This window comes from Pezoporus flaviventris, unplaced genomic scaffold (assembly GCF_033815535.1).
Source record: "Pezoporus flaviventris isolate CSIRO_AGI_PZ_B2104156 unplaced genomic scaffold, CSIRO_AGI_Pfla_v1 ptg000030l, whole genome shotgun sequence".
Taxonomy (NCBI): Eukaryota; Metazoa; Chordata; class Aves; order Psittaciformes; family Psittacidae; genus Pezoporus; species Pezoporus flaviventris.
Genome location: NW_026892578.1, coordinates 3,417,296 through 3,430,866, shown reverse-complemented (window position 1 = coordinate 3,430,866; position 13,571 = coordinate 3,417,296). Strand labels below are relative to the sequence as shown.

The window sequence follows — 13,571 nt, the reverse complement described above, 5'->3', positions numbered from 1 at the left end:
GAGTTGGGGAAGAAGGGTTCAGGATAAAAAAAAAATCATTTGCTCATTCTGCAGCTTTTATCTGCAGGACTAGATTGGTTTAATTTGGAATACAAAATTGAGAGATCAGATTAAAGTTTATTTTTAAAACTGATGTTTCTGCCTTTCTAAGCTAGCTTCTGCCTAGAGGTTGTGACACAAATGTTTTGGTCTCGGTATATGCCAGGCTACTGAGTGCTGCTTTTTCTGCCCATGACCAGGTTGGCTTGCCGCCTGCTGAGGTGTTTCAGATCACACAAACTCCTTTAGGTTGTTTGTTCCCCCTCCATGACTCAAATCCTTTCAATAAATAGTTTCTTTGAAATTGCTTGCTCTAAGCCCAGTTTCTGGGCGTTTCAAAAGCGGAGTTGTTTGCAGCCAGTTACTTTCTTCTTTTGGCTGCAGTAAAGACCTTGGAATTTATTTTTTTCCTAGGGTATTGAATTTCAATGTTTTATCATTTTTCCCCCAAGGAAGATATGAATGTGAAATAGAGAAGTTTTCTTTCTGGAGTCTGGCCAGAAAGAGTGCTTTCCACCTGAGTTTAGATGGAATATATTCAGGTACCTTGCTGAATTTGGGCCAAGATTTGTAACTTGATTTTTAAGTGAACAATAAGTTCAAACCATACCTGAACATTTTTTTCTTAGTTGTGAGAATAATATTTGCAAATAACTTATTTAGTAATTACCAAGAAATACTGAGCTTGATGAGGTAACCTCGTAAAAAAAGAATCAAAGCACAATACCCATTCTTATTATTTGGCCCACTCAGATTTTAAATTCTTTGATGTGAATTCAGAAAGAGTTTCTATGAAACAGTATTCACAAATTACACTATTTCTTTATAATAGGGCAATAGTAAACAAGAATTTATATTTGTAAGTGTGCATGGTTTTGTTTAAGTATGTATGTCCAGAACTGAAAACAGTAATTCAAGTGAGGCCTCACCAGGATAAGTAGAGGGAGAGGATAACACTCTTGCTAATGCAGCCCAAGATGCCATTGGCCTTGGCCACAAGGGCATATTGCTGACTCATGAACAGCTTGGTGTCCACCAGGACCCTCAGGTCACTCTCCACAGAACTGCTTTCCAGCAGGTCAGCTCCCAGCCTGTAGTGGTGCATGGGGTTATTCCTTCCTAGGTGCAGGACTCTGCACTTCCCCTTGTTGAACTTCATTAGGTTCCTCTGCCCATCTCTCCAGCCTATCTAGATCCTTCTGAATGACAGCACAGCACGCAGGGGTATCAGCCACTTCTCCCAGTTTCATTTCATCAGCAGACTTGCTGAGGAGGGACTCTATCCCTTCATCCAAGTCACTGATGAATAAGTTAAACAGTACTGGACCCAGTATTGACCCTTGGGGGACACCACTAGTTACAGGTCTCCAACTAGACTCTGTGCCACCCGTCACAACCCTCTGAGCTCAGTCATTCAGTCAGTTTTCAATCCGCCTCACCACCCCCTCGTCCAGCCTGAACCTCCTGAGCTTGCCTATGAGGATGTCATGGGAGAAAGTGTCGAAAGCCTTGCTGAGGTCCAAGTAGACAGCATCCACTGCTCTTTCCTCATCTATACAGCCAGTTGTCCCATTAAAGAAGGCTGTCAGGTTGGTTAAGCATGATTTCCCCTTGGTGAATCCATGTGACTACACCTGATCACAGTCAGCATTAGCTGATCAGGGTGTTAACCAGGGACCCTCATAGCATTAGCTGACTATATTTCATAATTCCATTGAGCTGACTATAATGCGTAGTCATTGTGATTGTAAATCAGTGGGAAAGAAAAGGAGTGCATTTATCTCTGTGGAAAAAAAAAGAAGTACTACTCTAGCTTAGTATTTCATATTCAACTACACTCATTGACTGGCTCCAGTAAGTTTGGATATTAATGAGATGAAGACCAACATCTTTAACTCAGGGAAAGCAACAGGTAGTGTAAGGGAGCTCTCCGAGAGCAAGGGCTCTCAGAATAGTCAAATTGACACTGAAAGCATTAAAAGAATTCTTATCCTGATTTTCTTATATGTAGGTACCAACAGTAGTCAAGTTGTTGAATCTGAATTACTCAAATGTTACTAACGGCGTCCTACATTTCCTTTAAATAGTAGAATTTTGCATTTTGTGATTCTCACTTCTTCAATATGGATCTCTATTTGCTTTCACCACAAATTTTGAATATAAAATTTTCATCTGTAGACATTCGCGTTCAGACTTAAACTTTCAAAGATTCATATCACTGCATATGATTTGCATAGAGTTCGGTCTTCTAATTCTTCTCTGATGGAAGTGAGGGATATTTTTATATTCTGTGAATGTCTACAAAAACAGGCTTATATAAGTCTGAATTCAAACTGCATCAGGGCCTGCAGAATAGCAAATTGAGACTTACGCACATCCTGGTTTCAGTCTAATGCAGGATCCAACCTAGTGCATGTACTCAGTCATGGATATTTGGAAGTGCTCCCAGGTCCCAGTTTACATGTGGACTTATCAATCTTCCTTAAGAAGGCATTCTTAGGAAATACCTTGTTTCTATTTTATACCAGAATTCTAGATTTTCATATTTGTTATGTTTAGATTTGTTTAGAGGACACTATGGTAATTTAAACATCTCTTGGTACTAAGATATAACCTGAGGCTGTTTGCTTTTCCTCCTATTAGTATTCTTGTCTTGTTGGGGCAAGCAGTGATCCAGACACCTAAAGACAGATTAAATAACCTGTAAGAGCAGCTAAATATAGAGAAATTGGCTACATAGAGCCTAAGATAAGTTCCTGTTTAAAACTTCAGTTGTGCTTTTCAGATCAGCCTCTGGTTCTCCCAAACTGAGTATCAGTGAACAACTCCATCAAGACTGTGAATGTAATTAGCAGTAAATACTAGTTCTGATAAAAATCCTTTCAACTGTTGCATGTTCAGCTAAAAAAAAAAAAAAAAAAAAAAGAATTACTTTTCAACTAAAAGCTGTTGCACTTAGGAAGCACCTTCCTTTAGTAGTTCTTTACAAATGGCTTTTGTGTGTACATAGTGAATATACCAATGCATTTTTATGGCCTGGGTCAGGTAGTCCTGAAATTAAATGCAGCAGGTGTGTATAACCAGAAGAATGAGAAGGAAAAAAAAAAAATCCATTAAAGTGTCTGAATCTGTTAAAGAATGGGATTTTCCTCATTACCTCATGCTAAATTTACCTTTTAAGATGTACCATTAAGATATGAAGAGCTCCCTTGGAATTGTCACCTGATTGTACTGGCTTAAATGCAGTGAGAGCACTGAATGAAAGATTTAGTCCACTGAATTTATGCATCTAATTCACACCTGAATTTTAGGCTCTCAGACAGTTTTCTTGAGTGCCCTCATGCCATTAATTATTGGTTTAGAGGACAAGGGTCCTGGAAGGCTTTTACATAGAGCTCATTTCTTACCAAAATTTAGCATCTAAGATCTCCTTGGAAGAGTTCCTGCTTTTTCTGTATCTGTTTTGGAAGCCGGCAGAGATACAGGACATTTGTGTCAATATGCATCTATTATTTGAGTGGGGTCCCTTCAGGTAAGGAATTGTTTCTCCTTCCACGCTTGCAGACCACCAAACTCAGCTGAATCTTCTTGCAGTGGCTTGGAGTAGCACTTCAATATAAATACTTGATATCTCTGATGGCTCTGAAAGCCAGGATGAGAACCTTACCTGGCTGTGGGCCCTCTGCTGGGATAGCCATCTCCTTTGCATTGTATGTTTTTTTGCTCTAGGTACCAGTAAGCAGGGTTGTCAAGCGCAAGGGCTGTATTTGGTGATGCTCAGAGGAAGACATCTGAAGATAAGCACTTCCTGCATTACTTTGTCCAGAAGATAAGTTCTCATATCTCAAGCTGTCAAAAGCTTTGTGGCTTTAGTATGGAGGTGACTGACTCACGGGTTTTAATGTCTGTAGGACTGGATGCAAATTACATCCAGGCTATTCCTCCACTTTCTCCACTTCCTTATATGATACCCATTTAGGAAACCTCAATATTAACCATTACCTGCTCATCCTGCTAAATAAAAGCAATTGGTAGTCTTCTCTCCCAATATATCTGTTTCTTGGAAGGGTGATTGGATTTTGTTAGTATTTTTGGCAGTAAACCTAAGAGAATCATACCACTTAAAAAAAAAAAAACATTAATACTAAACATCTCTGTAAACAGTCTTAGAGTTTTAAAATCAAGTTCTGGAACACAGCTTTTTCTTTCTTCAGTTTGTGTAAAGTTTCATTACAAGTTCTGCTTTTATGTTTCATATTGTTATTAAAAGTTTCTTGGCTGAAAAATCATTTATTCCGGGTATCAAATGTTTCATTTTGGTGAACAATAGTGACGTTTCTTTCAACATGAGGTATAATGGAGATAACATTGCCAAGAGAAGTTAAATTATTACTTCACATTATAAATCTCAATCACAGAGGTTTCCTGGGTACATTTTTTTTCACTGCAAGTTTGACTTGTAACAAAAATTAGCAGTTTTCAGGAAGTATGCATCTAATAAAAGGCACCTTTATGACTCGTCATTGCCATACGCACACATTTGCTTCTAGCAACTGTAAAATACATTTGCACTTGCTAATCTTCAAAAAAAGAACGAAAGAATATTCTAAGTCCATGAAAACAAGAAAACTTGTAAGTGCCCTTAAAATAATGTGAATATTACAGGACCTATTCAGAAACTTTTTCAGTCAAGGAGAGATTTTGTTCTCTTCAAAGTTTCTCAAGAACGCACTCTGTTGATCTGTTCTGACTGATTAATATCAGGTTCAGAGCCTTTTCATGATTTATTTTCGTAGAAACAGATGTTATCGTTTGTGGTGGAATGGAGACATATTCTGGGTATTATGTAACCTCATTTGGCATTGACTTACATGTTTTTCCTTCATTTTGCCACTATATTATAATTGTACCCAAGTGGTTCTAACGTGGTTTCCATAGATACTTAGCATGTTCAGACTTTGTGTAATATATGCCTTGGTCTCATAGATAGCTCTTGTTTTTAAACTCTGAGATGTGCTACACCTGTACAAATCATAATTAGTACTGGTACAGCAGTTTTGTGCCCATATTTCAGTGCTACCCAGCAGCTCTGCTTTTGTAGCCTGTGATGAGTTAGACAAAATCTCTGCTTGCTACCAGAGTGTTGATAGAGTGCTGTGGGCTCAGTCAGTGTGAACCCCCTCCATATTTGCAGGAGTGTCAGGAGGAGAGGTGAAGGATTGAACAGGAGGCTTCAGTCCAGGCAAGAGAAATAACAGACAATTTGGGAAAACTCTATGACCATGAAGGACCTGTTGAGAAACAACTAGATGCTGAATCCTCCCTAAAAATAGTCTGGCTTGACGTGACATTCCTGTGCTTGTGTTATGGTTTGAGATTCTCCTTTGGGAGTTGCTGCTCTGCTTGGGCCCTGACAATAAACCTCGAGAGTTTTTTGGTCCTAACCAGGAGGCTTGTCACAGTGTTTGTAGCCAACTGATTTGAACGTTGTAAGCAGATACATTCTTTTGTGCTACCGCACTCTGTTTCTGCCTCTTGAGATGGAAAAGAAGGACCTTGCTGACACCAAGAACAGCTCTGCCTTGTGCATACACAACAGTTCTTTGACCTGTCTTTTGTGGAGGGCTTTGCCTCTTCTACAGACTTAATTGCTTACAGTGTTTCTTGTAAAGCCTGCTGGTTCAATGACCAACCTCAGCTGGCAGGGAAGGCAAAGGAGTCTGGTTTCTTTTGAAGTGAAGATGACTTACTTCAAACGCGGGCCAGCGGATGGGCCTGGACTGAGAAACAACGTTTCATTTGGATGTTTTGAGAGGCTTAAAAACCTCTGGGTCACAGCCACAACCTTTGTAGGAAGTGATATACTGTGTAAGACACAGTGAACAGACTGAACACCCCAAAAGGTACAAGAGAACATCTTACTTGCTAGATGTATTTTACAAGCCCTGCTGAGATTAATGCAGGAGCCTGTGCTGGGACTAAGCTAGGACAGTGTTACATAGAAGGACGGGTGCCCCAACCACTCACTGGACCTGGAGGATCAAATCTGCATCAGCCATTCCCACTCATTAGCTGTATTTTTTGGCAGTGGAGAAGTATAGGAAGTAAGAAATGATTACCTAGTAGTCCCATCTTCTTGCTTTAATGTATAAAATTTCTACTCTGCAGGCCATCCACAAGTGGAACAGATTACAGCTGCATGGCCCTCATATTTCCTTCACCAAGTTCACCAAGTTGCTTGTGATATTTTGGCCAGACTTAAAAAAAAAAAAAAAAAGGAAAATGAGAAGAGGGAAGATTCCTCTTAGATTATATGTGCAGGATTTTTATCTCCCTTAGAGAAATTTTGAATAGTTCCTTATTATACCAAAACAGTTCAAAGCTATTCAAAAGAAAGCAACAATTATTTTTGTAGTGTTTAAGTAGAGACTGTTTGAAATCTTCAGCCTTTTGCAGCTATAAACTGATGTCTACATGGCCAGAAAAGCAAAATTATGGGCATGGTCTTTATCACCTCATCCCGCAAACTAGACCAGAAGAAGAAAAAGCATGGTTAATAGAAAAAAAAAAAAAATAAATTTCTGAGTTTCTGTATTTCTAAATTTAAAACTAATATTTAAGGAAAAGAAATCCTCAATATTTTTAATTTTAATTAGGTTTTGCTGTTAACCATAGCCAACTTCAAATTTGGCACAAACCTGCAGGCTGTTCAAAACAGAGCACAGGCCAAATACATGCTGTAGGTAGACTAATACAAATTTTTAATAGCAATTAATTTTCTCTATATTCATACCCTTGAAAGGATGCTGCAGACTTTCCCTTGTATGTTTGAAGGTGAATATGCTGGGATAATTGCATTTCATTGTTGCAAAAGAACATTAACCTCTAGAGGAGTCTGACTCCTGCCAGGACCACATTTGCTGTTGGCTAACAGCAGTGTTGATGTCAATGCAGCTGCTCCGTCTGACTTTTTAGCCATTCATCTTTAGATTTCAGTCAATGTCTACCTGTAAAGATATGCTCAGAAAAGTAAAAGGACTGGCAAGTTGTGCATCTGATTGTGGCAGAGAGGAGCATGAAGATTTACATGACTGTGGGTTTAAACCACAGCTGACAGATACATTCTTTGCGCACAAATGCGTTGATAAAAATTAGGTTGTATGCAGCAGAACAGACATTTTTAATGTGTCAGCCCAACACAACATGTTACAGTAGCTGGGCTTAGCTGTCTGAAACTAATACTTCATGGTAGTAATTTCACTTGAGAGTAACAATAGTATCTACTCCCATTGCAGAGTGGCAGTAGTTCATGACAGCATATTGATTTGGAAGACTTCTATCTCCTTTGAAATATAAGAAGGTTTTGAAATATAAGAATTAGTATCTCTGGCCTCTTTGTGGTTTTCATCATGATTTGCAGCTTTGGTTTCTTGCAGCATCAACCTTAAGTTTATTATAGGTACTAAAATCTATCTTCAGGCTTGTGATGAGGGCAGCTACAAATGTTGGGTGTTAGCTTCTGGGCTAAATATCCATATCAGGGTTTTCTGAGACTGTGAGAAGGTGCTGGACCCACTACCTGAGATGGTGCCTCCCTGTTCCTGTGTTCCTGACAGAATTCTTTGAGCCCTTCAACAAAATTGTTCAGGAGGTCAGATGATGTTTACTTAAACTTGACAAAGCACACTGCTGAAGCTGCAGAGGACTGTCATCAAGGACTCAGTAGCAATGGACTCAGGACAAAGCAAGGATAAATGGCAAGGTCTAAGAGAAATAGACCAAGGCATCTGTGTTATAAGCATTAATTTCTCAGCTGGGTAATTATGAAAGGAAAGACAGCGTAATTTGCAGATGATTTTAGGACATTAAGGACCAAAGACAGGAAGATCTTCCAGAAGCACCTACAAGGTAAATGGACAGACAGGACCCTGCCAGACAAAATCATGCTGACTGTTGGGTAAATACCATAAGATGGTTTGTGTCGGAAGGAGCCTTTAAAAGTCATCTAGTCCAAGCCCTTGTCAATAAGCAGAGCCATCTTCAACGAGATCAGGTTACTCAAAGCCCCATCCAGCTTGGCCTTGAACACTTACAGGGATTTACCACCTCTCTGGGCAGTCTGTGCCAGTATCTCACCACCCTCACAGTGAAGAACGTCTTACTTATATCTGATCTAAATCTACCCTCTTTCAGTTTAAAGCCATTTCCCCCTTGTCCTGTCCTGCCCTTGTAAATGTCTCTTTCTTATAAGACCCCTTTAGGTACTGGAAGGTTGCAGTAAGGTCTCACTGCAGCCCTCTTTTCTCCAGGCTGAACAAACTCATTTATCCCAGCACAGCCATTTTGCTTTGTATTGCTTGATATCCACCCTTCCTGCCATAGTGTATATAGTTGTGGCAGTTGCTAAGCATGTGAGAAACGAGGAAATGCTAAAATAGCAGTGCTTTCCAAACAATAGAAGTTAAATAAAAAATTGTAGTGCTTATAGCATAGTATGGGACTACTTAATATTTTTAGCCTGATCATACCTCTATACTGCTAATCATTGTACATGCATTTGAACATCACCCATTTTCATAGTTAAATTAAAAAGGATGAAGAGCAATAGCCACGTGTGGAGGGATTTGGAGTTACAGGTTGCAGGGCTAATGAACCCTCCAGATCTGTGGTGCAGTGATTTGTACTATGCTGTGGCACACTGGGTTTCAAAGCAATTCATACTCGTTAGCAGGAGGAGCTAAATGTTAGTTTCAGCCTGGGTGTGAAGGGAATGAGTAATTTCAGCACACAGTATGTATATTACTTGCCTTTGTTAAGACTATCATGTTTTTAACTTGGCTCTTTTTAATTCTTTTCAGGCTTTATCAAAATAGAAATCACAGCCATAATTTACATTCCTCTCATTATAAACTGTATGTTAGGAAAGGACAGTGAAGAAATTCTGGGAAGTAAAACGTGATCTAATACATCCTTGTCATGCTACCTGATGCATTGTTGTTCAGGATATAGGCTAAATACATGAATAAAAGACAATTAAGTTACTAATTCCTGTAACACCAGTGAAGGAATGACAACGATGAGTTAGACATGGCATGACTAGTAATAACTCCAAGATAATAACACTGGCCGGAGTTTCATGTTTTCACTTGCTTACAAATCTATTTACATTACTACTGAAAGTGATGTATTTTAAAACAGTATACTTTAAAGAACATAAAAAAACCACCACCACTCCCCAGTCCCCATCAGAATCTCATTCTGCCAGTTAAAGTGCTGTCACAGGAGTCTGTCTCTGGTGACAGTGACAGTGACAGTGCCAGCACTGACAGCCGTCTTGGTGCTTGCATGGCAAATGGCCTTCTGACAGCTTAGAAAAAATGTCAGCATAGCAGCTGCCCCTTTTCTGGAGGTGTTTTACCAAGTTAATGTTGTTGCTGTTTTGAAATTAATTTCTTTGCAAAACACAAAAGAAGAAAGCAATTTGCACAAATGCCAAGAAAGCACATGAGTCTGTGCGTCATTAATTAAGCAATCACCTGCTTCTTTTTCTTCTTGCTCTCAAGAAAATGTTGAAAAATAGCAAACTAGCGTGACCTTTAAAACTAGAGAGGTTCAGTGGTCATATCTAAATGAATGTACACATCACTGTTTCAGGTGGGTTGGTCTTTGAATTGACTGAGAAATTCCACTCAAAATAAAAGGTTCAGTGTAACTGAGCAGAAATCAGCTATGTAACACAGTGCTATGGCTAGAATGAAAATACTGCAGAAATATTAGAAGAAATGGCAGTGTCCTTTCCCAGTAGAGTAGCTGGGACCATGTTTTTTCCACATGACATGTCAGTGTAATTGTAGGTTTAGTGATGTAGTGAAAATTCCTTTCAGTTAGGGATTTTGGCTTCTTCATCCAAATATGACATGCAGCACTATACAAACTTTGTCCCTGTTGAAAAGAGGAAACAAGGAGAAGCTGTCTGAGAGTGCATCAGAGGGTGGTATGTGATGGAGGAAGTTCAGGAGCTGTGCAGTGCAGGTGGCCTGCACCCAAGCCTGTATTCAGTTCACTTCTTGCCCTGAAAGAGACTCCTTTTCACCCAGTATGGACAGAAGCCCTCTCCCCTTCATGGGGTCAGGCAGATGGCTCAGAGCTAGAGGGAGGGAAAAGAGAGTGTGTGAAGCTGCTTGACCTGCTTAAGCAGGTCTAACATTAACATGTTGCCCTCTAGTCAAATCAGATCTTATGAGAAGAACCCCATTCTGTGCATTTCTTTTTTTCTTTTTTTAAATATAAGTGCTGCTAATGTCTTCTTCTTTTTTTTTTTTTTCCCTAGAAATGAGAAGAAATATATAAGCAGATACTGGAAAGAAGTGAAAGTTGGAGACTTTGTGCAGCTTCGCTGCAATGAAATTATACCTGCTGACATACTGCTGCTCTCCTCAAGTGATCCTGATGGGCTGTGCCATATAGAAACAGCTAACCTGGATGGTGAAACTAACTTAAAACAAAGACAGGTAGTGAGGAGGTTCTTAGAGCTGGTAAGTTGCCATTCTTAACTCTCACTTAAGGTAAGAATTTGTTTCAGGTAAGTAAACTGTTCACCAGTCCACTCTGCACCGGCTAAATATGCTTGTTCTAGTAATGCTGATGAATTATTGTTATGGTTGTCATTGAAATGCTAGCACTTGCCAGCAGCTGACCTCATCATAGTATCAGAAGTTTTACCATAATTTTTTCCTGAGTTTGAATAGGAATTATCTGGTGCAATTGTGTGTGGTTGGAAAATGTTGGGGGTTTTTAATGGCTTCTATTGTAGCGTGATTTTTGAAAACATATTTTAACTCTCCAGTGAGACGATATTTAAATATAAACAACTACTTTTCCTGCCTGCAAACCAGATCAGTTTCAATTAGGAATTTTGCCTGAAACTCTGTGTTGCAGAATATCCCTCCAGCACTTGGAGCATTAAAGCTTGTAAGATTTAAAGGGACAGCATACATGCATTCTGGAGGTGTCTGTGCTGAAAAGCTGTTGTACTGCTCTCTCACTGGGCTTATCTCTCCCCAACAGCACTACTTTGAAACAAAACAAAATCCAGATCAGTTGCTTTCAGCAGAATTAGAGGAAATTACCTGAAGTTTTACTTGCTTTAATAATCTTACTGAAATAGTATTTCTTTGCATACCCTCCTTTCTCTTACCTCTTGCTAGCTAACCCCAGTTTCCTGTATTTTGTTAGGAAAAAAAAAATATTTTCTAGGTTTCAGCTAAGTCTTCTTTTCCTAGTAGCTCTTCTCATTTAATAGATTTTGTAAACAGTGGAGCTGCTGCGCATACCATGGCCATTAAACGTAACTACACAAGCCTATAGTTATACTGAGGTAATCACCATTAATGAAGTTGGAATCCTTTGAATAGGATAAAAATCAACATGTCTTCCAAATAATTCTTTATGGTAGATAAAGCCTCTCTCTGAATAGTGTGTGAAAACATGAGATAAAGAATTGTTTAATAATCAGTGATTTCCACATAGAATTTAGATATGACACAGCACCTACTGCCACGGCAAGAAGCCTAATCAGCTACAGGCCAAATGTTTCAAAAACTTTTGGTTGTTTCAAAGAAGCTGATTGAATTGCTTCTCAATCGTCCCATCTCCTTCCTACTGAATTTTTTCCCAGTGAGTAGAACTCCAGGGTGGTGCTCAGATGATGTATCCCACTTCTCTGCCAGCATAGACTTCCTACATGACCTCAGGCAAATTATGTAGGACAAAAACTATAGATTGCGTATACACTACTGAATAGAGGGATGCTTTCATGTTTGTGGTTAGTTATAAGCTGAGGGCACATCCCAGCTCTGTCTCAAAGGAAGACCTGGGGATGTACCAGTTCCTCCACTCATATACAGCAAATGGTTGGATTTCTGTGATCTGAGACTATCTGACACACAGCAGGAGGTGCTGGTAAGCAGTGTTGAAGTGTCAGATCATCACAAGACTGGCTTTCAAGAATCTTGCTGCCCTGAGGAGTCCCTTGTACTACCTCAGGATCCCCAGTTTCCTGGTGGCAGAGTCATGATTCATCACTAGGAGTGTGATTCTTGGAATCTGTTGGGCTGTGAGGGGGTCTGCCAACCCTAGAGCTGTGAAGCCTGAATGTATGCCCAAGCCATCAATCGTGGAGTCACTCTTCTGTCTTCAACCTGTAAACTCATGTGTGCATTAATACAGCAGGAAAACCAGGAGGGAATACCCCTGCAATCTCATGCTTGGCATAGTCAGCGGGCATTAAATTGCTGATCCAGACCAGGCAGCTGAAGACTTCAGGTGTGGGTTTTGTGCAGTTTGGCAATACCTGTAACCTTTAGACTGTTGTGTGGAAGTGAGTAGCAGTGCCTTTTCCTCCTCGAACAGTTAAAGGTTATTGGAGACTGCATTGGACCTAGTTAGGCAAGAAGGCTGAGGAAACAGTGGCCTCCTAGGGAAGCAAAGCTAGCTTCATGTGCCAAGCAGCTTAGCACATCAGGGTATATGTGGCATAACTTGCTCAGTATACCCAGCTTTACTGAGGAAGTCAGATATCATACAGATAGAGTCAGCTTAGAGTCAGCTTTATAAACACCTACAGCACTTTGCGTTTCTACTTCATCCTCCTTCCAAATCTTTGTTCTCTGTATTATAAGATGATTATAGAACTTTTATTATCTCAGAAGTGTGCTTTAAGATATGTGGATAAATAATTTTTAAAAACAGATTTTATATCACAAGATGCCTAGCTACAGTAGCAGAGAGGTCCATAATAAATTGTCAGGCATTAAACAGGGGCCAATGACAGAAAGCTTATTCATTCCAATGAAAATAGTACTGGGCCCCAAGAAGTCAAGTATTGAAAGAGAGCTTGTAAGAAAACCACATGTGACTACCTCCCCTCTCTTAAAATAGCCAAGAAGCAGGAAATACCCAGCCCTGGTTTCCTGCATCAGCTAAGTCATAGGGAAAGTGCACACTTGCAAGTACCAAGTCCTAGGTCCTCAGCAGCTGCAGCATCACAGACTATCTCTGTAACAGTATCCTTTAAGTTACCCAGCAGAATACTTGCCATCCTTGTTAAAGTTTTGGCCAACACCTGTCTGACCACACTGTTAATTCATGCAGCAGCATTAGCTTCCTCATTTCATGCTAGTAGGGATAGGATCTTACTTGTTCTTGAAGGTGTTGCTCTGCTGAGAGGCACTCAGCAGTGGGATAGAGGGAGCTGCTTTGGAAATGTTGGATGAACAATAGGCCCACAGCCAAATATCGTGGAATAAGCAAGGCGATGCCCGTTTTTTGGAGTGAAGTTCAGTTCCTATCTGGGTATCTCTTAAGTGGCAAAAACGGAAGAGAGCTTATTGTGAGGTCTCATAAAATACTTTGGAAGACCAAAATTCTCTTGCACCGCATGTTGACCATCCTTTTACCAAATCTCAGGAAAGTTCATTCACAAATCTTACAGGACCTGCACCCCCACTTGTTCATGCATTGGACAAGAACAC

The 13,571-nt window shown here is 39.9% G+C and overlaps 1 protein-coding gene across 1 annotated transcript in view; it reads left to right on the top strand.

The window, feature by feature from the left end:
* The window catches only part of ATP10A (ATPase phospholipid transporting 10A (putative)), a 109,824-nt gene that overhangs the window by 30,008 nt on the left and 66,245 nt on the right, over positions 1–13,571 (top strand). The window contains exon 2 of the mRNA XM_061459740.1: positions 10,370–10,574. Coding sequence (XP_061315724.1) covers positions 10,370–10,574 — 205 coding nt within the window. The remainder of the gene's footprint in view (positions 1–10,369; positions 10,575–13,571) is intronic.